Source organism: Paralichthys olivaceus, chromosome 7 (assembly GCF_024713975.1).
Source record: "Paralichthys olivaceus isolate ysfri-2021 chromosome 7, ASM2471397v2, whole genome shotgun sequence".
In the NCBI taxonomy this organism is placed as follows: domain Eukaryota; kingdom Metazoa; phylum Chordata; class Actinopteri; order Pleuronectiformes; family Paralichthyidae; genus Paralichthys; species Paralichthys olivaceus.
The window spans coordinates 20,430,480-20,455,518 of NC_091099.1; the positions used below are offsets into that span (position 1 = coordinate 20,430,480).

General features: G+C 40.4%; 1 protein-coding gene across 4 annotated transcripts; it reads left to right on the top strand.

Annotated features, from left to right (window-relative positions):
* Positions 1 to 226: 226 nt before the first annotated feature.
* mfge8b (milk fat globule EGF and factor V/VIII domain containing b) lies at positions 227 to 25,039 on the top strand. Of its 4 annotated transcripts, none has more exons than XM_020079202.2 (11): positions 227 to 436; positions 9,541 to 9,663; positions 9,769 to 9,900; positions 10,547 to 10,579; positions 15,940 to 16,053; positions 16,397 to 16,578; positions 16,738 to 16,893; positions 17,370 to 17,514; positions 19,137 to 19,339; positions 19,429 to 19,584; positions 21,848 to 25,039. In XM_020079202.2, the coding sequence occupies exons 1-11, from the start codon at positions 367 to 369 to the stop codon at positions 21,989 to 21,991; spliced, it is 1,458 nt and encodes a 485-aa protein (XP_019934761.2). In that variant the 5' UTR covers positions 227 to 366; the 3' UTR covers positions 21,992 to 25,039. The 4 variants fall into 4 exon arrangements, with proteins under 4 accessions (XP_019934761.2, XP_019934762.2, XP_019934763.2 ...); XM_020079203.2 differs by having other exon boundaries at positions 19,155 to 19,339; XM_020079204.2 differs by lacking the exon at positions 10,547 to 10,579 and having other exon boundaries at positions 249 to 436.

A 25,039-nucleotide genomic window follows, 5' to 3' on the forward strand; every position in this document is an offset into this window, starting at 1 on the left:
GCAAAAATTGCAAGGAGCAATTCATTATCTCTCAGTGGTTTTCACATTAAAGATCTTAATAAACACTTTTCCATTTAATACAGAGCATTAGCCGTAAAAAGCTCTCTTTTGTTTCCATGGTAATTTATTGCCTTGGTAGTCTTTTTCTTTTTACATCAACAACAGCGGGGAGGAGGGGGCGGGGCTACAATTAAATGCCACGCTGCGATTGGCTGAGATCGTAAGCGCACGTGCTCCCTCTCCACGGCTGCTGCCCGGGACTGAAGAGCCGCACAACGAGCGCGAGCCTCGGCAGCAGCGAAGCGCGGAGCCCCGCTGTCCCCCACCGACCTCCGACAACTCCAACAACCCACAACAACAGCAGCCATGACGGAGCACACGCGAGTTCTCATGTGGCTGCAACTTTTCGCGGCTTGTCTGGTGTTGGCAGCGAACGGTAAGTTTGCTCTCCCATGTTTGTTTACAGTTGAAACCGTGGACGTCCCCGGAGCGTCGCAGGTTTCCGTTGAGTTGATGGTTTCTCTCTCTTTGTCTTGTCTTCCTCTCACTCTCTTTGTTCCTGACTGAACCCTCTCAGTTGTCATGTACTCTCAGCTCGTGTGTTTGCTATGTGACGGTGTAAACCTGAGCCTGGCCCCGTCACTTCTTCAGCAGTGTGACATGTGCAGCTACACAAGTTCGAACCCCCCCGAGGAAGAGCACAGTGCGGGAATGTGAGGACTGAGTCAGTGTTTGGCTCAGACACTACAAGATTAGTTTAGTTAGGAGGATGATCACATCATTTATTAGAAATAAGAAATAGGGCTGCATGTTTGTCAGGTGTTCCTCTTCTCTGCCTCTTAAGTCAGAATGAATGCTTACCTGAGGGCAGTTTGGTGCACAGTGACCCCTTTCAAACAGCAGGACAGATACAGGCTGGTTATTATGTTTAACCTCATGCCATCGGCGTTTGGCTTTGTTTGCATTTCCATGCATCAAACACATTTAGGGCAGTGGACAAAGGGCAAAATGGCCTCATTCTCCTGCCTTCACTTCTCCTCACAGACCTACAGGGGAAGACTTCACATGTCACACGAATCCTTGGAATGATGATGTATTTTCCAAATGTGAAAATGTCCCTTTTTCCACTGCGTGCACTCAGACAAGGAGGAGAATTCATAAGTCGGGTCGGTGCTATATGTGAAAGACAGATTGTGTTTTTTCCCGAAACATTTGGACTTTTGACCCCCTTCATGTTGACAAGTCAAGCTTTGACGTTTCCTTCACGACTCAGGGATCAGTGCTTGTTTCCAGAGGTCTGGTCTTTTCAAGTCACTAATAGATTTATGTGGCAATGTTGTATTAAATAGTCAAACAGTTGACTGAAGCCTCTGGTTAGTTGTAGGCCTATAGACATACGGTTTAAGTAGTCCCCCTTGCTCATGAGTAACTTTCTTGAATATAAATATGGCATTATATCTGCTCATCAAACCCTCAAGTGGTGGTTCTAGGATTTGTGGGCCTACAGATGATATGTACTCATGTCTTTTTCACTTGAACAACACATCATTAAATATATTTTGAAAATTCATTGTCAACATAAACACATTGAGTTCTTCAAAAAGCTTTTAAAATGAAAATCTTACTACATTATCATATTTAGTCTTAGTAAGTGACTAGTTTTTTTTAAAGACTATTGACAGGAGGGTCAATCAGCTGTAGTATTTAGCATTTTCTATCTGTCAAAGTCTAGTTTCCAATTCACTTTCTGACCATCGGCTAATTTAAATAAGTAATTGTTTCAGCTTTACATGTGACTCAATGCGGTTACTTCTTAAAAATGTGGACTGTATTGCATTCTGTTTCCTGTAACACCCTCATGCGTGACAGCCAGGCTGCTACGTTTCCCCTGGTGCATCTCTTGCATAAATGTTTTATACCCTCCTTTTAATATCTTTTTGTTGTAACTGAAACTGGAAACATTTGCAGCCTGAAGAGAAGCACATACATCCCAGCTGGTTTTTTCCTCAAGTATCAGGGGCTGGACGGCCATATAGAGAGAATAGGTGTGGTTGCCCTGACCACAGCATTGAGTCACTTTTCCGGATACAGCAGCCAACACCGACATGCCAGTGAACTTCCACCCACAACAGTCGTCACTGAGACCTTTTCAACGCTGTCAGGGAGTTTAGGGTGGGGGGGTTGGGGTGTGGGACTGGACCTGCTACTGCTGTGTCATGTGAAATGTTTACAGGGCAAATTGAAAGCTGAGGAGAGTGTTCATTTTACACTATGAGGCTCAATTCAGCACATTGTGGCCCATTTGTCTTCTCTGTTAACTGCTTAGGGGAGAGAAATAGAAAACTATTCTTTGTCAGGACTGAGGATGTCTTCAATCACAGGACCACTTGAGAGCTAGCGGAGTGAACCCACGCTAAATATAACCAGATGCTGGCCCAATGGCGTGGCAGGAGTGTGTAATTTGTGGATGCATTCAGGTCCATTGAAACACTTTGCGGTTAGAATCTGTGCAAATTCACATGCGTGAGTAAAATAGGGTTCAATTACCAATATATCAGGCAGACATTGGACTTATTCAGGAATTTAATTTCCTGCTAATGTGATGGATGTGCTTCGTCCTCATCAGATCAGGCAGTGACTCATTTGCATGTTTTATTAATGGTTATTTGGGGTCATTTGATACATGAATTATCCTTTATTTTGATGAATGAGATTTCCCTCATCAACAGACTGAACATGTGCTGTGGCTCACTTAATAAGTTTTTAGGACTTCAACCCTGACAAGAGTCAGATGTTGACTTTTTTGATCGCAAATATTTTTTTAAATATACGCATACATATATATACATATATATGTATGCTTTTATTAATGTATATTTCTAAATCAATCAATATCAGACTTAAAAACCACACTACCAAACCAATGAATAGAGCTGAAAAAGCAGTTGGTTAATCGATAAATTGAGTGAAAGAAAATGAATCTTCAACAGTATCCTGTATGAATCCATAATTAAATCAGAAAGTTTGTGAATGTGTGTGAGGGAAAGTTGAATGTCTGTGTTTCTTTGTCAAATCCACCTTGTACCATCTGCATGTGCTGTGTCCTCCCGCATGTGTCTTCTTCAGCTCTAATTACTTTATTACTTTTCCCATCAAATCTCTCAGAATAGCTTCCTTAATCAATGTTTCATTGCAATATGGAGTATCGTCTAATTTGGGCCACTTGATTAGTATCACTCGTCCCATTTTCCAATCTGCCATGTTGAATTTTTTAAGCACTGTCGTATTAAATAAAAGATTTATCGAAGGACAAAATAGTCACTACTTCAATCCAAAAACATGAAATGTTTGAGTTCAAGTGATCAGAGCTCAGTAACAGTGTTGCACATAGGCATCACATTCAGTTAAGACGGTTGTTGTTGTGACATTATTCCAGTACAGTTCTTCAGAGAAAAGCATGTTGTTGCGTTGATGGTGCGTGACGTCTGAGTGTATTTTTAGCAGCTGGCTATCTTTGTTTTTATTTTTTCTGAGCCTCAGCAGATGGCTGTGCTGCTCTAGAGTAACACTTGAAGATTACACAAAGCTAACCTGCAGCAAGAGTCCTGCTGATCTTCATATAGACAAAAAGGTTCAGGGTTATTTAAGGACTCAGAGCAGGCCCGACCTTGATGAATCCACTTCCTGTCCAGGTCCTCTCTTTCTAATGTCTCCTGCACTCAGTGGTGCAATTTGGCAATCAGTCTTGATGGGCACTCTACAGGTCTCAAGCCTTCTTATTATGCCTCAGCACATCCTTAACGGTTTTAACAAGGGCTGGACCTGTGTGTGTGTATGCGTATGTGTGTGTGTGTTTGACGCAGGCGGCTCTCCTTTGCTTTCTGGAACACAGAGTTCCCACACTTGCCTGCCAGCCTATATGCTCCGGCATGCCAGTGTGTGTGACAGAGCAGAGCGCAGAGTGTTACTGTTTTCAGGCCTCAGGACATGGAGCAGTGACATAACCACAAACACTTGAACATACACACATACACAATATATTCAGGGTTATTCATATGTGTATATAAGGCTCCTACACAGTCAGATGTGGAGCAGATCAACCTGGCACTTTTTTTATAGTTCCTTTTTAATAAGCTAATTCCTCCCAATCCCTCTTCAACTGTTACTGTGCAGCTAATCTTCATGTCATCTTTAATAAGAGTAAGCCAGATGAAAGATTTTTGCCCATGGCTGTGGACTCTGTATTTTCCTAACAACATTCTCTAAGTGAATTTACTTTAAAATACAGTTATGTATTTTTTCTTTATGTTTATTCATGAGTGTGGTCTTTCAGTTTGAGAGCAGGACTTATTGATTTGTAATGCTTTCACTGAAACCCCTGTGGTCGCACTCAAATAGCCCCTGCTAGCGCTAAGATTTGCTTTGCTTGTGCTCAGACTGTGCGATTGGCCTAACGACACCACCTTCATGGAGCATAAGTACAGTAGATCCCTTGTCAACGTGGAGCGGCAAAATCAAGGAATTTAAAAAATAAAAAACTCATAAGCAGTCACAACAATTTGGTTTCGCATCAAACTGATTAATATTCATGAACGCCCCTCATGTTAAGGTGACATTTCCCCAAAGTGGTATTTTATTCTCAAAGCCATTAAGTGTTTTACCAATATGGGCTGTGAATGTCCTCAGAGAGTTCACTCCTAATACTTGTGGACTGTAATGGCTCCTTCGTCTGCATAACAATTTTGCAGAGCCCTTATATGACTTCCTACAACATTTTTTGTAAAAGGGTACTATCCATCAGCTTTACCTCTTATCCTTGTAAAATGGTTGTTTCCCTTTTGTCCATTCACCTATGATCTTATATAGTTTGAGAGGAGATGTGTTGACTTAGATCAGGGCATCTTGTAGTTTTTCTGTGAAGCTTCTAAGAAGTGAACAAATGAATTGCCCTAGTTGCTTATGTCAAGACATGCCCCCTGTAGCAGTCACTGCTCTCATGTAAGATGTGACCCTGGTTTTCTTAAAGTTTACTTCAAGAGATTCAAGTGGAAAAACGAAGAATTGCTTTTTTGATGTGTGCACGTGGAGCCTCACATGGATGTCTCCCAATGTTTGCAATAAGAATCTCGCTACATGAACCGATATGACAGCCACGCATGTTGAGCTGTGTCCTCATAGCTAAGGCTCAAGCTCACGCAGAAGCACATCCACCCCTTGTTGGTGGGTCTCACTGATGACTGAATCGTTATGTTTTGCTCTGTGTTTTTGGTCTGGTATTTGAAACTCATTCTTGCACTGAGGCATCATGGGAAAGGCACAGACTATGACTCATAAGGAATGAGAGAAGCACAATGCCCGGTGGAAATGGCTTGTTCTGCCAAACATAACTCCACATACCTTCCTAATCTGTCACTGTAAAGTTAAAGTGGGGCACTGCGCTGGGTACACTTAGCACAGTGGTGTCATCTGTGCAAATGTATTTAATGTTGTAAGTGCATTGGTAGATGCTGCAGGGAAGCTCTAACTTTGATTTATTAAGGAGAATATCAGCTTTTTAAATAATTAGAACAATTGATATTTTACAATTCACCATGCTAATGCAGTGCCTGTTCTAAACTTGCCTGTTTGGAAGGGGCTTTTTCTCTTGATGCTGATCCAAAGAACCCTGAAGCCACCACTGCTGCACAAAGAGCTTTTCACCTGTTTGTTCAAACCCAGGGCCTGTTTAACCTGCACTGCAGACTGCCTGTTAAGGCACGCTATGCCACCCCCACTGACTGAAAGGCTCTGTTTACATTTTAATTCAAATTATATTAACATAGAACGTATCACGTGTCCAAATCAAACCAAAGTCGACACTGCACTTCCTTGGGGTCCATGCCAAGTGTGTAGCCAACCTCACAAGAAGAGTTCTTGAGATACACGTTCCACAGACGGATATTTCTGGAATAAGTAGATAGATATTTGCAGGTTCAGTCCAAGATTTATTAGAACATCAAGATGCTAACATGCTATGGCTTGTTTTCACTTCGCCTCTAACAAAGGGATTTAGGAGTCACTGCTGCAGCAGCATTCTTTTTTAGGCACATGCAGCCAAAACAGGGTTAATATAGAGGTCAAAGAGACAAACAGCACTTAAAGCGTTTTGCCCATATTTGATATATTTCTGGACAACTGAACAGTTTTAGAAAATTTCCCGACATAGACAACAGCAGCAGCAGCTTGAAGAAATACACAAAATAATTTCTCACTGACGTTGTTAAATACATCCCTGAGATTTTGGTTGCCTGCACATCACAATGGAGATGAATAGGTCATTCAAAAATTCTCCAACATGTATGTGTCGGTCATAAGGACTATGTCTAAGTGGAAAGTTTGTTCAGTGTGAGTACCAGAGGGGATGATTTGGAAAGTAATGTCATTTTTCATGCACCATAAAACAGATAAGATTCACTAGCAATGTATTGATGATGTAGGCACAAGTCTCAGAAATGGACAACTCATGACAGAACTGACCCTTTAAATTGAGGTGGGTGAAATTAGAAGTGCTAAAATCAAAGCCTTTGTTCCATCATGGATTTCTCAATAAAATAAACTGAGAGCCACAGATTTATCTTGAAATACAAAGTTGTGTTTATCTGGAACAGCATTTGTCAGCTGTTCCTGTTGATTAAGGAGAAGAACAACTCTGTGGTTTCCTCTGAAACAGCAGCAGAGTTTAGAAAGGAAACCACATACACAACTACTTATTACATTTTCTAAATGGTTGAATTTAATGCCAGTTTTTGCTTTAAGCGGGTCTTGTGATCCTATCATATTTGTAATATACTGTGGATATGTTGGAAAAATAAGCAGTTTTCTTTATTACTGTGTAATTTAATACAGTTGTGTTTTTTTTGAAGTCTCTGATGGTTTGACCACTGTCTCGTCACTGACCACCTTGACTAATACATCACTAATTTAATTTCCTCTTAAAATCCTGACCGTCTCCTGAAAGAAGAAGAAGAAAGGAGAAGGTTATGCTTTCATTTACGCAAAAACTACTCGGCCAGTTTCCATGAATTTTGTGGAGGGGTGGGGCATTGCCTAAGGAGGAACCAAAGTTTAGCAGCAGAGCTAGGATTTTATTTTTTTTCACTTCCTTTAACATTTGAGCGTTTATCCCCAAACATTTTATGATGAAAAAAGCAGGCATGTTTATAGGACTCATTTGTTTGTGTTTGTAATTTGATCTAAATAAAAATCTGGATTTAGAGAATTTAAATGTTGTTTCACAAGGGGACTGTTCGACCTTGCTGGAGTTATGCATGCCGTTGTAGTGAGTGAATCAATCAGATTGTTCCAGTAAAATATTATATTTAATCTTTTCTCAGGAGGTCATTTGTTTAACGTTGTTATTTTATCTTTTCCTGTTGGAGCAGTCTGCCCCTGAAGGAAAAGAGGTTGTGCTCCTTCCCTTGAGATAAACGGGAAGCAATATTTGGATAAGGATGTGTTGGCGGTGCCAGCCAAGCCTGTTGTAACAGTCCCATGAGATTTGAAAGCACTTGAAGGCCATGACACTGGATACAACACTGATAACACTGGACATCCATGAGAAGTGCAGTTCAGTGGATAAACAGCCAAACGGATGTTTGCAAAGTGGATCTCAGTCTTTCTATTTTTTCCTCCTTCCTCATTGGTGACACAGATCTACATTACATTTCCTCTGATGGAGAATGGCGTCCAAATTTTGTTTAGTGGATAAAATAGAGGTGAGAAAGATGGAGAGGACACAGGATGTATGATCCATAGGAAGTTTCAAGTGTCTTTGAAATGTCTTTCAGCTGTGCCATTGTGGTCGCTGAAATTATACCATCAGCTGGACTAAACAGTACTTTTGTTTGCACGTATTTCTGTTTGAGGTGGAATATGCACCCTGCTAAAAGAACCAGGAAAAAAACAGGTCATAGCCCATCACACTTTGGTTCTTGAACCACCAGTGTCACACTTGGGTGTCAACCTTAATTTCCTCATCAATTATCCAAATGATAAATGTTAACTTGGTAATGTCATCCCTGCCCTCTTGGGTGTTAAAATGCTCCCAAATCATTTACTCTCTCCATATTTAAAGTGACAAAATGGGGTAATAAGGGTATAATTTAAAAGTTTATTTCCGCAGTGTAACGAGGTGTGCGTGCAGGAAACTGTAATTACACGTGGTTTGTTGTTCAAACCATATATAGAGCCTAGTTTAGTATTTTGTTAGATTCTATGGTATCTAGTTGAATTGATCATACTTAGTTTTCAATTTGTGGTATTTATTATTTTAAATATATACAGTATATACTTAAGGAGGAGAGGCACTGACAATAAATCATTGCTCTTCCAGTCTTCACTGTTGAAAACCACCACGTGCCTCCTCATTCCTTTATTTTCTCCACCCAGTGCTGGATGACATGATTTCCCTCGTGCCCTGAAAGCTGCCAGATTGTCAGAATCTGGCAGAGCAGCGGTGAAGCTGGTGGAAGCATCCAGTGCTCTTGTTGTGTTTACAGTGTAGTGACGGCTTACTCAGCTGTTCAGCCTAACCCATCCAACGTGCAGCAAGCTACAAGGGAAAAAATGACAAATGTATTTGCAATGGAAATTTTAACTGTCTGCTACACCTTGTATGAAATGTTTTTCTACTCCATCAACTTTATTTTTCCTTTTGTACATGAAGCTCCCTTGACCTTGTAAGAAGCAAAATTAACTGCGACCAAAAGCACTGGCACTGAGCCAGTGCTGATTGCGTAGTGGGAGCTGGCGGATCCTGGATAAAAGGTTTTTTTCATTTTCTGACGATATTGGTATGACCAGAATATCATAAATATCCAAAGAAGTGAACTCCTCTTTGTCAGACTTCTGCATCATGCTGTGATGATGTTGAGAACACTGTCCTATTCAGCTGAATATAGACTGATATATTCTGATATATTTTCTATTATATTCTGAGATATACTCTTCTTATATTCTCTGTTGTATTTCCTGCTACACTAAATTCACAAAAGACAGTTCGATCTAAGAATTATTTTTTAATTTCTCTCACCAAGAATTTCCATAAAGAAAGAAAAATAGGATTTGAGCTCTTGAACCTCTTTAAAACATGTTTTACTCTGAGATAATGCTTAAAAAAACGACTCTTCTAACACTGACAAGTCTCAACTGCTGCAGTATCTGATTGTCCTCTTCCTGTCCTGAAATATGGGCCTGGGGATATCAGATGTTTGTTGACAGGAAACGCTGAGCTGTCAGGCATTTATGAAGTCTGGGCCTAGAATGTGACTTGTGCACAAACTGAAGCTGATTTCTGTTTCTAACTCTTTACACCAAATCAATGGGACAGTGTTGCAATATGAGCGGGTCAAAATGTTTTTTAATTTACTTTCTGTGTTCATGAGGTTCATTGACGCAGACCTCTGTTCTCTACTAGATACATTTCTGCTGCTCTACTTGAGCTGCTTGTCACTATTTGAAATTTCTGTAGCAATCAACCTGTCATTCCCCTTCTGTGTGCAGGGGATTACTGTGAGGTGAATGTGTGCAGTAATGGTGGAACCTGTGTTACTGGAGCAGGAACTCCATTCATCTGTATCTGTCTTGATGGCTTCTCTGGAGAAACCTGCAACGAGACTGAGACTGGTAAGTTATTCATCCTAACCCAGATCCTGAAGAAAAAAACCATACAGTACACAGTACTGCTTAACCTCTGTTCAACTCATGCATGTCTTTCCTCTCCTCCAACAGGGCCCTGCAACCCCAATCCCTGCAAGAACGATGCCATCTGCGAGGTGACGGGCCAATCCCGCCGAGGTGACGTCTTCAGCGAGTACGTCTGCAAGTGTCAGCCGGGCTTTGAAGGTGTCCATTGCCAGAACAGTAAGTCTGTGCTACCTCTTCAATAGTTTAATGAGGATTACATGAATACGTTGTTCAGCATCTGAACAATATTCTCTGTAAAGTTGTGCTATAACTCTGAGGTTTTGAATAATAGTCTGCTTCAAATTCAATCATGATTCACGGAAAGTTGTTCTATGTTTTTATTTCCAAGCATATTTGTTCTGGCCAGTTTAAAGGTTTTTGGTGTATTAACATTTTGGCCAAGTCTTCACATTTTCTTGATGTATTGAGAACTCAATTAGTCCAAGTCATTCCTACTTAATCATTTAGCAAAGCTAATGAGGTCACTGTTTATCTTTCTAACCCGGCACTCTAACTTGGAGACAGCTGTCGTGAGTGCTGGCCACCAGACAGACAGCTGTGATCCTTATGGGAGCCTCATTCACACGTCACTCAGACCAGGTTGGTTAAGTCAGGGTCAGGCCTTAAAGAGGGAAACAACGCTGGGAACATGTGCTGCCCTCCTCCAACAGCCTCCAGCCTCGCAGACAGATGGCTACTGTTTGCACGAGAAGGCGGCAGAATAACAGTAGGCCTGTGTGCAGAAAGAACTAATTTAGCAGGAAGCTTTTAGGAAAAGCCAAAGTGCATTCTGTGTTTGATCATGTGTGCCTTTTTATCCTAGGTGTCCAAGGGGCAGATTTAAGTTCGATAAAAGGTAAAACAGTAAAACTGGGATTCAAGAGAGAATGTTCTGGGTGTGTGTGTGTTTTCCTTCTTGGATCCAGGTGCTCTCTGTTTCTTTGGCTGCATGTGGAGGCAGAAGATTTCCACAAACAGAAACACTCCCCATGCATGCACATACACACTCTCTCACAGAAAGGGAAGTGTTGAGGTCAACATTATCTCTCCTTGTTCCTGACTCAAGTCCAGCAGAAATGTGGCATTGAGAGCGAGGTCAGCATTAGATACACCACGTCACCACCACACTTTTTTTTATTTCTCCAACCCTGAAAAGAAAACTTTCTTTCATTCCCATAAATTAGTTGTTTAACGCACTCAAACTTTACTGACAGTATGCCTATCCCTTCAAGGACGTTTTAGTTTTTAAAGTTTGCATCTATTTTAATCTACATTTCCTCCGCCCACATTTATGCTCCAAACATACTCATTTTACTGAGTACAGTCCAAGTTAACTGTTCTGTGTTTTACTTTTAACCCTGAGAACCACAAACCACAGCTCATAAAAATCCATATATTCACACTTTTCTTCTGGAAAATGCTGTCAGACTAGGAGCCCTCTGCAGAGCAGGCACTTACACTAACCAGATAACGCCTCAGGGAAACTGATGAGGGGAATTCATTTGACTGTGCTGGTTATGAGTACCCCTCCATTCACAGCTAATGATGACTGTGTTAGTGTAAGTGTTCTCGTGCGCGCGTGCGTGCATGTGTGTGTGCGCGTGAGCGTGTGTGTGTGTGTGTGAGAGACACCATCCACTAATATTCACTTACTGGAAACAAGTAAAAAAAAACAAGAACAATTGAGTTTAAAAAAAAATGATTTACTGAATTTTATTTCACCTAAAATTCTTTAGAGAAACCAATTTTGGATGAAAACGAAACCTTAAATTATGTGTGCACTCCCTCATGAACAACCCCACACAGCTCATGATCTCATATACAGGCTGTTTAGTAAACACATACACACACTGTTTATCCCTCGTGCCGGTCTAGCCAACAGGCGGCCCACATGGAGCGCTCACAACGTCAGCACTGCTACTGTTGCCGGGCGAAAAACGGTGAACGTGGAGGCGGAACGGTGAATTAGGTCTGCCCTCCTGACAATGTCACACTCACCGCTCAGGTCTGGCTCCAGCACTTGTGACTGTACTGTCCAATTGGCCTAAAAGCCTCTATGAGTGGGTGGGGAGGAGTGTGGAGATGCAGAGAAAATAGAGAGAAAGGTCAATGGCATTTCTCTTTGGGCTCAAGCAGATGGAAGTACTCAGGGAAGAGGGAGCCTTTTTCTTTCTTACGTCTCTAAATTCCAGATTTTCTCAACAGATAAACGCAGTTGAGTTTTTAGCTCCTCCCAGGATGTGGTAGTGTGGGCAGACCGGGCTTCATGCCCCCTTTGGAGAGAGTATGTGTGTGTATGTGTGTATATAATACATCTATATACAGTACATTTCTGACTAAGGGTGTTTTTACATAAAGTTCTCTTTAAATGAAAGTAACTCGCTCCTCTCTGACTTATATTCCCTTGTTTAAGATTGTTTCCATTTCACAAGCTACATTTAACCTACTTGATCTGCTTACCTCAAATTACAACAATATTTTAAGTAACAGAAGCAGCTGTCAGGTTTTAAATTGGAGAGGCTGAACGTTCACATGTAAACAACAACAGACTGATGAGAGTTTTAGCCATAATGAACCACAGAGGTGTTTTTGTTCAAGGAAAACCAGTACAGCTAGTTGGATAGAATGGTTAGACGGTTATTTCATGTAGACTAAAATTATATTTGATGAGAAGCTGGTGACAGTTGAGACTTACCTTAAGTTCCTTTTTAAATCAGTCAAGAGGAATCTTGTTGGAGAGATTGAATGACGAAAACTAAATTTCCAGCTCTGTAGTACCAGAAAATTAGGAAGGAGTATTTATTTGATTAATAATAAATGGTAAAGTAAGAATGTTCTTTTTCATCAACAACATTTTTGTTTTCACTGACAAAGTTAAGTACTGTATATTCACATCCGTTACTCCTATGCCTTTGACCACACCATGCAGATGGGGGTTGAGCGCTTTGTGTGAGCTCCTTCAGAAACTACAAGTACCAGTTATATAAATATGTCATCACAATGTGGTGTTCAGTCCGGGGAAATCCATTGTTGTTAAACATCCATGGGACTCCCTTTTGCATTCATGCAAGCCACAAGGGTTCATGACTTTTTAAGTTTGGTGACGATTCATTTCTCTGACTAAGATCTTTTTTAAGGTCCCTCTGTATGTTTGCTTTAAAGAAACAGTCAACAAGTGTACAAATGTAGCCTACATTTAGTTGATCTTACATTAAAACTGTGAACTGCAAATGCAATAATTAAGATATTAAATAGCTGAAGTTGTTGCACTTCTATAGAACCACAGCTATTATTTACCAGTGCACAGGATCTGATGTCACTGTACCTTGATTTATACACAGAGAGTGCTTAGAAACCAGCTTTAAATAATATGCTCTGTAAATACACTTTATGACATCAGAAGTTTCAAGTCAGAGCTCTGCATCCCTCCAGCAGACTGACACCATGGCAGACGTCCAATTTAAAGCTATTCCGGGTGCTGCTGTGGCGCTCCCTGGTGTACTAATACTAGTCCAGTCTTCACAGTGCACAGCAAATTACACATCTGGAAACCTTTTTTTTTTCATCAATAATCCCATTGTGGTTTTGTCTGGTGACCATAATGTTTTGAGAGCACCCCCCATAGTCTCTAAACCATGGTAACATGGGAACTGGAGATTAAAAATATGTAATTTCCTTATTTTATGTTTTATTAGTCTAGTTTAACTATTGTGCAAACTTTCAACTTTTTTTTCAATATTGGATAAAAGGTGCAAGGTTGATCACAGTTTTCCTGTACACTTGAATATTGCAGTATTAGGCCACACTTCCGTAAAGACAAATGTTATTAACTTAACCTTCGGGCTGACAGATGCACACTTGCACCTTGTATTTAGCCTCAACTCTTGATGGCTGCAGCACAGGCATAGACAGCTTTGCTGATCACCACATGCACTGCCAGCTGACCTTGGCTTAGCATTGATCAGGGTCTGGTTTCAGATAAGATTTGTATCGGCTTTTTGCTTCATGCTGAGACAGATACCGACACTCTCTATATTGTGGTAGTGAGCTGTTTCTCTTGTAAGCTATAGGGTTTTTTGGACACAGGCCATGCACATGCCCCTACTCCAAAAATCTGTAAGTGCTTAGTAGAGGATACTGCTTCATACAATATGTACAGCTGTTGTGTTATTTGTCTTGGTTGAAGTAGTTCCGATGTCTTTACCCTGAGGCATGTTTACAGGTAATGGGAGCAGCGTTTACATGTCGTGCGTACAGCTTTCACTGGTAAACAAAATATACCCACCTCTTCTGTGGCCGACATTTCTGTTGAATAAACAGCTACGTCCACTGTGTATCTTTCTGTAAGTTTAATTCACAACACATTTCAATATTTGAGACGTGCCACTTAGCACAGATAGAAGGTTGTGTAACATTATCTTAAGGTAAGTTGCACATTATCAAGGACAGAAACAGTATCTTTGGGGAATGACGGCACAATTCAGGTCATCTTCTCTTGTCCTGGACTTTTTATTGAGACAGCGTACTGTTTACAGAGTGTTACATGCACAGAAAAGAAGCGACGAGTTTCATCACCTCTTCTGTTTGGTCAGAGCAATTCAGCTGTTGGCTAGGTCAGTGGTGTAGAGAACTACCAATAGGATCTAGGAATTTCCAGCACAGTTCTCATGGATGATGCGTGAACCTCAGTCCCCCTCCGCCTTTATCTGGTTGTCACATAAATAGATTAGCGGCTGAAGCTGACCAGACTGTATGGTCCTTCTGTTGCCCAATCCTCTTACTGGAGAGGCCGCCACCAGCTGACACACGTCACGGCTTGACCAGACTGTCCGTCAGTCGGTCATCAATTTGTGATTCATGTCTCTGGCTTGCAGGTGTTGTATTTTCTGACATGTCTCATATGCTGGTTTGTATGCTACAAAAACTTAGATTGAAGTGCTTGTAGCACCAAAGCTGCTGGTTACACATTCTCCCAGGCAAACCTAAAATATGTCCTGATGTTATGAGTGTATCAGCACATCTGGATACAGACAGAGGTAGCTGCTATCAAATTGTGCTGCCACATGAAAGTGATTAAAGAGTTATTTAAAGTGTTTGGAACTTGATGTTTAAAATATTCAGCTGCTGCTGCTAGAAATAGTCTTTTTTATGTGATTTAGAGTGAGCTCCCAGACCTAGAAGTGTCATGACTGTGGACTTAAACATCCAGATGTTATGGATGCACATTTCAGAATGACTCTTTTCCTCTCGTGTCTGTGTGGGGAAAAAAAAAAAAAAAATGTTTGAACATGGAGCTATTTATGGACACTGCATGTGGGTTGTTTGTTTGCATATTAACAACATCTAGGGATAAAAGCTTCAGAGCTCTTGGCGTGCAGTCATCTGTACAACCACCTAAATATGAACCTCGACTAAAGCTGGTTTAGTCACACTGGCAGTTCTCGAGGGGGCGAGATAAAAAGGAGTTTGAGTTTATCCCTGTTTCACTCTGTCAATTCGTTTAGCTCCCTGACTCATTGAACACAGACTCAGAGCTGATAGTGATGGTAAGGGTGCCATCGAGAGGAAATGCAAAGAATTACAAGGAAATTATACAGTCAATCCACTTTTTCTAAACAAAAAATAAGGCTTTTATGAACTTTTTGCATGATTGAAACAAAGTTTTGAAGCCTTGCAGAACATTTTTATTGAGCTGAAAAGACAAATCTCTGCAAACATAATTTTGTTGAGTTTTGAAAGAACATATATTAATTTTTAAAGTTATCAGATGTACACAGTTTTTGGGTCATCATCCTGGCGCCTTTAACCTTTCAGCATTTTGTTTCGGTTTCAGAAAATGGCATGATATTTATCCCATCGCATGCATAATAAAGTTTTATAAATCCTCTACAGGCACCCAACAAAATACATTTACTCTCTGAACCCTTCCATTATATACTTTCCTGCTGACCACATGATCTCCTGGTGCAGCTGCTTCTTTGACACCACATATCTTGATCAAGGCTACGTTTACTGTAATGATAAGAACAAGCTTCTGTCAGCATGGCTTCAGCTAACCTCAGTCTGAGAAATATTCACACTTAAATCTCCAGCATGACGTGATCTGTACTCACTCCTAACTGTGATCTACGTCCAGACTGGTTGATTAAAGTTGACTGGTGAGCTGTTTTTTGGTTCAACCACAGTTTAGTCATGATGGGGATTATCTCTCTGTAGATATAAACGACTGTGCCGGCCAGCCATGCGAGAATGGAGGCATCTGCAGGGACCTGGATGGAGATTTCAAATGCCACTGCCCCTCGCCTTATGTGGGCAAACACTGCCAACTGCGTAAGTGTAACCAGCCACAAAAACATGCTCTCGCCTTAGAGCCAGATGGCTGCAAAGCTCTGTAGAGATTTTGTAAAGATAAGAGATATATTAGACCTGAGTAGGTGAATATATAGTCACACATGGCTCTTTCTTGTCAATATGAGTTGGACTAGCACCATGTCTTCACTATCCTTCTTCAGTCTGTCTAAATTTGTTTATAGTATTGGATTTCCAGTTGAGCTAACCTTCGTACAGGGACCTTTTAATCAGGTGTCTGAAAGTTTATTGTAAGCTGAATTTCCATGAGGGAAATGTCACGCTGACGTGTGAATCTGCCCTCCTCCACACTTCTTCTCCACAGGCTGCATTTCTCTGCTTGGCATGGAGGGAGGGGGCATCGCTGAATCCCAGATCTCAGCCTCATCAGTCCGCTACAGCCTGCTGGGCCTGCAACGCTGGGGACCTGAGCTCTCCCGCCTCCACAACAAGGGGCTGGTTAATGCCTGGAGCGCTGCTGCACATGACAGGAACCCATGGATAGAGGTGAGACCAGGGCTTCAGCAGATACGTACACAATTAATTTAGTGGGTAGATCAGGATGATTCATCTTAAGTTAGTATTAGTAGTCTTGAGGTCTTTGTTTTTGTAGAAATGTTAGAAGTTCTATTAAAAACGGAAATTAATCCTTTTCCTCAATTCCAGATCAACATGCAGAGGAAAATGCGTATCACAGGTATTGTGACTCAAGGTGCCAGTCGCATTGGAACAGCCGAGTTCATTAAGGCCTTCAAGGTGGCCTCCAGTCTGGACGGCAAGACATACACCATGTACAGAACCGACGGACAGAGAAAGGATAATGTGAGGAGATACATCAGGACACTAAAGCCCTCTCATTTTAAGTAGTTTTTTGTCCCCTGTGACACTTGAAACATTAAAAAATGTCAAAACACATTAGTGTAAACACACAAACCACGCCATATTTCCTAAAGATAGAAATGAACCACTAGAGGGAGCATTGTCTTTTCTACACTAACAAACTGCAGTGTCTGGTCACATTCTACTGTAAATAGACTGTGTACTGTCTTTTGGTTTGACAAAAGACCACATTACCACACGTAAACACATTTTTTTTAGGAAAACATTTATAACATATATATAATATTTCATGTTTGCAATAAACTTGCTGCAGTCCATCCTGTAGACAGTGACTACAATCTGCTTGGAAAACATTAATAAAATAAAACTGCTACTAATAAAATCATTATTAGTTATGAAATTAAAAATTATTAACTGTGTACTTGATTGGATTTGCTAAGTCCCTACCTGTGTTGTAGGTATTTGTAGGAAACGTGGACAATGACGGCACCAAGACCAACTTGTTTGACCCTCCAATCATCGCCCAGTTTATCCGCGTTGTACCGGTGGTGTGTCGCAAGGCCTGCACCCTGCGCATGGAGCTGGTGGGCTGCGAGCTAAATGGTAAACTTACACAGAAAAGAACATAAAACATACACTCTGCATGTACATCCGCAAACCAAAGGTGTTCAGTTCACTGATGTTTGTTAGTGACTGATATAAAGTAGTAAATGTAATACTCATTTCACTCCCTCAGCATTTACATGCTGTGTTTCCTCACTAATTATTTTCAGTCTTACACTCGGTGACCGATCATGACCGATGGTGATATGACAAATCAATACCACAATTATTTCACACCTTTAGCGAGATTATGATTAATGAACGATTATTTTATGCCCTCGTTAGTTTGTGAATGCACACACTGGGAAATGTATTAACCGACATGAGCAAGATTATGTTGGTGAGAGGATATAAATGTCGGTTTAGATACATATTCTATTAATTGCCCGGCCCCTGCTCAGATGATTTCATTACTCAGTAACTTTGAACACAATTGCATGCGGTCTGACAAGTCTATTCCAAGAGGATCCTGGAGCTCTCATCAAAACCATATAAATATTTTATTGTAATGATAGCGACACACATGCATCAAATATTCATGATTCAGAGACTTTGTTTTACTGCTGAGACATTTTTCACATTTGTCATCTGAAATGAAATGTCAACCCAGCAGGCAAACATGCTGAGTTCTTTGTATTCTGTATTGCAAGAAATGTCTTTTCTTTGTTATCATAAACCAGTGTGGGTTTTTCTTTGTTTTTTACACATTTTATGTTAATATTTTTGGATGTTTGTGTCACTTCTCAGGTCAGTGTCTGTTCTTCTTCCATCTTGCAATTTTTTGCATGACTGCAAAACTGTTCAATCTGCTATTTGTAGCTTGTTTGGTTTTAAGGTCACCTCTCAGTCGGACGAGAGATCACAACCAGCATGTGTGTGTTTGAATGACTTTTGGTCCTTTTTTTTTGGAGTGATCATTTGTTTCTTGATGGTTATAGGACAGACTTGATTCCTCTTTCACGCACTGCAAAGCAGCGAAAGCACAGCTAAAGTTCTGAATTTCGTCATGCAGCTTTCGCTCTCTGCTCATCTGACCTGCATGCTCTGCTGCCTTACTAAGCTACTGTCATTCAGACGTCTGTTTCAGCCTTTATAAATTAAATAATGAGTTCCACAAGTTTGTTTATACTTCATGATAAACATTCAGTTCATACTGGATATATGAATTGATACAGTGAGCATAAGAAAACTGTTAACGGCAAACTTGTGAAGGATCATCATAAAACTTTGTTGTGTGAGTATTAGATTTTGAGAATACAGTCACAATATTATGAGAACGAAGATGTAATATTATGAGAATAATATGAATTTTATTCAACATGGCCTCTAACTTAAACAGCTAGAAGAAACAAAGAGTTGAGTGAGTGAACCGTTAGATTCCACTATATCAGCTCGGCTACAGCTGCATATGGTATGTATGTCATATCTCTGCCTGCTGTATCTGCTAATCTCGTCCTCCACCATCATCACATCTAAATGTCCATTTGCTGCCTCACATCACTGGCTGGCCTGAGCCGCTTCTTGTCTGTCCCCTGTCTATCATACTTTCTTTTTCTCTCTCTTTCCATTCCTCTTTTTCTCTGTCTCTTCCTCTGTTACTCTGCCTGATCTCACCTCCACAGTGTATTCAAACACTTCAGGTTGCTCTGAACCGATGGGCATGAAGTCTCGACTGGTGTCTGACCGCCAGATCACAGCCTCCAGCACATTCCGCACCTGGGGCATCGAGGCCTTCAACTGGCACCCTCACTATGCCCGACTGGACAAGCAGGGCAAGACGAACGCCTGGACCGCCGCCACCAACAACCGATCTGAGTGGCTGCAGGTATAGCGGGAGAAGAACAAGACAAAGCTGTACGTTGTTTTTTTTCCCAACACTGCTTTTGTAAATTGTAGCTTCGTTTTTGTGCTCAGGTGGACCTCCTGTCTCCCAAGAAGATCACAGGAATCATCACACAAGGGGCCAAGGACTTTGGCGCCATCCAGTTTGTTATGGCCTTTAAAGTGGCTCACAGTGACAACGGGCAGTCCTGGACCATTGTGAAGGACGAAACCACAAACACAGACAAGGTCAGTCCAGCTACCAGAAACATGGTCAGAAATGTTAAGTATGTGGGAAACATTACAGACATCCACATACTAACAAACAATGAGAGGATTTTAAAGAATGTATTTCGCTTCTTTATTTTACCCAATATCAGAAGCAAACTTCTTGGAGGCAGTGTGGCCATACAGACATAAAACTATATATTCTTTTACTCTCATTTCTGCTGGAGTTGCCTGAATGAGTGAATTTAATGCTGAACGAGATGCTTGGACATACAATCCCCAAGAAGTGTTTTCTACTTGAGCAATATAACTAATGTGAATGAGGAAGTTTAGCATCTGGTCAACATTCTGCTAACGGCTGGAGAAAAAGCCAAGGAAACTGGCTTTATATGAACACACCCAGTCATGGACATTTGTTAAAAGTATTACTGGAAATATATGTGATGAATAGATTTCTTATTGTTCAAGAGCGAAAGAAGATGTATTTACCAGAAAATAGGAAAAGTTTTTAGTTTAGAGATGAAGACATCGGGTCTGCATTTCACTATTACCAATATAACTTATTGGATAGAAACACTTTATTAACAAAACTTTTAGTTTGTTTTGTATAAATGTATAAAGGCAATAAAGATTAATGTGGGAAAAACACTTGTGATAGGAAAATACGGTATAGGGTAAGAGATACATCCTATAATGATAATAATAGTTTTAGAAAAGAGTACTCCTTGATGACTTTTTTATAAACAGTTCGTCTGTGGGGTCTTAAAGGAAAAGTGAAAAACTTGTCTCTGGCGTTCTCGTTGACACACATGGAACCAATCGCGATGACTCTGTGCCTGATTCGTTTTCTGTATGCGTTCCTACATGATGCATTCACAAACCCATTTATCTGCCAGATGAACCAAACAGAGTCTATAAATCAAGGTTGTGGGGCTCTGATATTTGTTGCTCTGACTTGAAATGTTTATGACTGAAATTTCAGTTTATGGCTTGAATTTCTATTTGATGGCATAATTTAGGCATTTGTTTATGAGGTACGTTCGATTGCCAAAATTCCTTTTACGTGATTTTTATCTGGCATCTTATGTGCAGTCAGATAAAAGTCAGATTGTCTGCATTTCAAACTCACACATGGGAAAACAATACGAGCAGAGTTTTTTTTTCTTCTCACATTGTGTCAGAAAAGGTTTGTGAATATATATATATCACTGTTAAACTCTCATTGTACGAGTCACAAGTCATCCACAGGAAATAATGACTTACAGTAATCACATTTATTGTCATACATGTTTTATAAAAATAAGCTTTATTTTTTATAGCACTTTTCTTGATTGACAAAGTGCTTCACAAAAGGATGAAAAGAACTATAAAATAAAATTCACACATCAATGAGAGTTCAAGAATGGATTTAAAAGCAGTAACAGATGTAGAAGGTACACTCAGCTGGTGAGTCACTCCAGAGTTCTGGGGCCTGTACTACAAAGACCAATAGCTAGTATTTTGTTTTCGGGACAGCAGTTAATTTTAAACACTGTTGTTTTCAGGCTCTCATCATGAAAAAATAATAATAAAAAACAAAGTCAGATTATATTGGGAAATTGTAATAACATGAAGCGATAACAATGTAATAAACAAAGTGTTAAAGAATAACAATCTTTTATAAGTATAAAAGGGATAGTTCACTGAAAAATGAAAATTCACTCATTGTCTACTCACCACTATGCTGATGGAGGGGTGGGTGAAGTGTTTGAGTCCACAAAACACTTCTGGAGTCTCAGGGGTAAACAGCATTGCAGCCAAATCCAGTACTATTGAAGTAAATGGTGACCATTTCTTCAGACGTAATAAAACAGAAAAAAATGAAAATGCCTCCATACCTCTCGTGTGGTGTCATCCAAGTGTCTGCAAGCACAGACATTCATATTCGACTTGAAACTATAGTTCATTTACACCGTGTTTAGAGCCTAAATGTCATCTGAGGTGCATTCACATCCCCTCGGGCACCTCAGAACACCACACACACTCTCGCCCAAGGGCACATGTGGGGTGTGCTTTCGTGTGCGTGTCCACTAGTGGACTCTAGGCTACTTTTGTTGATTTAAACACTTCACCCACCCCTCCAAGTGGTGAGTATATAATAAGTGAATTTTCATTTTTCAGTTAACTATCCCTTTAATGTGTACCACTCACCATCCCCTATCATTAACTTGCAGCATAAAAACACATTTTGTTATTTAGGTTTTTAGGTGCTATGTGTGTTGATTGGCTGCTTCTCTCTGTCCAGATCTTTCCCGGCAACAGCGACAACAACGTTCACAAAAAGAACATCTTTGAGCCGCCGTTCTACAGTCGATATGTTCGCATTCTGCCGTGGGAGTGGCACGACCGCATCACCCTGCGAATGGAGCTCCTGGGCTGTGACGAGTAACACCGCCCAGTACCCATCTCCCCTCCTCCTCCTCCCCTCTCTACCTCCTCCCCCACTTCCCACCTTCTCTTCCCTCTCTCCCTTGTCCCTCCTGAGCCACACCTGCACTGCCTTGCTCTCAGCCCTAGGGGGCAGCAAACACCAGAGTAGCACCTCGCCTACCCCACCCAGAGGTGGGAGACGTTACCCCTCACCCCTGTCACTGGGGCCTAGAGTTTTGCTCATGTGTCCCTTCATTTTTCATTTGCTGAAAAAAAAGCAAATATGTGCTCGCTTCAAAAAGTGACCGTGCATATTCCGGGGTTGTTTCACCTACAGGCTAAATGAAAGTTGATCCCTGGGTCAGGGGTCAGGGGTCAGGGGTAACAATACTGCTGCTGTATCAGTTGGTGCTGCCTGATCCTACATCAGCTCTACCTGAAACGTCGAACCTCCAAGACCCATGGCTGGTGATGTACATACGCTCCATTTAACCGCTTGCACACTTGATCCCCCCCCAACACACACAGAATATATATTATCTTTAGACAAAACAGTACGTTGATGCTTCTGATTGATTATTTCTCTTGTTGAGACAATTTCTGTGTTTGTTGAGAAAAAAATAATTGACTAAAAATCTTGTCCCTGCAGTTCATATTTTCTACAACATTAAAGGTTAACAGTATTCACGTGGGTTAAACATATACTGTATGTGTAGTAGCCAATAACAGAATCTATCTAGATTTGTATTTTTACTGAACCTGTCTGTGAATCTGTGGTCCAGTTTTTACAAAGTTACGTGTGAATCACTTTGTTGCATTTGGCCTCATCAGGGTGAAGTTTTGTGCCAAACACACCCTCGGTTTTTTGTTCCTGTGCGTTTTTATAGAAAAATACTGCACTGATGTAGATAAACAGTAAACCAAAAGAGCCATCAACTACATTCATAGATTATGTGGAACATAATCAGTCAATGAACCATCACACCCAGTCATCTAAACAGCCAAACATTGTGTGATGTCATGGACAAACAGGATGTCATCATCAAGGAACAAAAAGACTTTCAAATCTTTACTGAACGAGTTTAAAAGAAATGTGAGACTTCCACGTGAGCTGCCGTGAGCTGGTGTGAGATCTTCAGCCATAAAAAGACATTTATACAAGTCTTACATTACTCATTCAGAATATTACTGTGCATTTACGTGCTCCTCGGAAGGTCCAACTTCCAGAGTTGTGAATTGAAGTTGGAGTGTGGAAAAAAAAAATATGGACGCTGTAAACAAAATGTGTAGTATCTGTGTTTAAGAGTTTAGACATTATCTCGACAACTAGTTCCAACATTTGAATAATAACGAAGAGCAAAGAAAAAGGATCAGGTGTGACAGGCAGATAAATCATTTCAAAGATCTACAATCATAAAAATGTCTGGTGTTAGATACTTGTGAGAGATGGACGTGCAGCTTGCAAGTGACAAAAATGTAACACTTGAAATGTTTAGAGGCCATTATTTACAGCTGATTGTAAAATGATGTTAATTGGGTTTTCAGTGATGACTTCAGCAACTCTGTAACTTCTCCAGTGCATAACAACTTCTTCGGATTATTCCAGCTCCAGATTTACTCAATTATTTCACCTTTGTTTGACAGTCATTTTATTTAGTGGCTTGATTGTAAGGTTTCATGTGACAGCTGCTTATATGACCTGCTCAGAAGTGTTTTTTTAAAGAAAGATCTCGATCTGTCAGTTTCATCTTGAGCAGGCTGTTTGAAGTGGAGTCACTGTCACAGGAAGCTTGTGTTGATCTTTCTCACTTCACATTTTATCCGGCTGACAGGATTTTTCAAATAACACATAGCACTCATGTATTTGCTAGAATAATTACACTAAGGCGATACTCGTCCAACATTTCCACGTATTACTCGTCGCTTTGCATCATAAACTGAAAGTTAACAATAGTGTAAACGGCTGCAAAATAAAAAACAGTGGATGACTCAGGTCAGTACAGATCTGCTCCTAATGTTCAGCGAATGCTACTGAAACGCCACTAATCCCCTCACTCAGCTGTGCTTCTAGTTGTGTTCACCTACTTTAATTTTTTTATGGCACTTGGATATTTCTGTTTTGATATTTCAAATATCTAAAAACCAAAAAAAGAAAAAAACAGTATTGTGCATTGAAGAATGAACCGTAAACATAAAACATAGTCATTATAACATGTAAAGGTAAAGAAAAAAAAACGAAGAGAAGAAAATAGACTTGCTGTTTCTTTGGTGAACTGAGTTTTGAAAGTCTAGTGTTAAGTGTTAATATGTGACATGCATATACACAGTTCTTTAGTAGGTGAGTCTGTTCTTATTAGTAGATGTTGGCTGCCGGCCATTTATTTAGGGTCCAGCATTTAGCCTCCAGTTAAAAGCTGTGGTCCCGCTGATAAGACTGAAAGAGAGAAACCAAATTAAAAGCGATTTATACGCTTCCACCGGACATGTGACATGACCCGCTCTATCATCTGCTTCTGCCACCCCCGTCACAGTATTTTAAACGGCTCCACCCCATGAATTATGAATTATGGGCTTGTGCAATATTACACTGTTAGTTTGGATAACAATGAATATTAAATTAGAGATCTTTAAAAATGCATGAGGGGATAGCGGTGTCATCGAGAGGCTGGGATGGATGTTGGTGTCAAACACTGTACAATATTTATTATTGTTGCAGACGTTTCCATGAGGAGCCACCCTTGATATCCACGTCTGCATGCTTTCTATTGACTCGTGATGTTGAAATTTATTGGTGACACGGCTTCATTCTTTCCTAGATGTTCATCAACATTCAAGCTATTGTAGTTCTCTTGTTTGTCCGCTCTTCAGGTTTTCTATGATTGATTTGAAAACAAATTGATGTGTTTTTATGGTATTATATGAGTTTGTTTCTTGCTATTTTGACTGTTAACCTCATAGAATTTTGACTGGATTTTTTTTTTATTCCAGTGTTGTGTTTCTAAGAGGATTCCTTTATGTTTGGCATTTGTATCTTAAAATAAAGAATAAATAAAGAATTTAAAAAAGA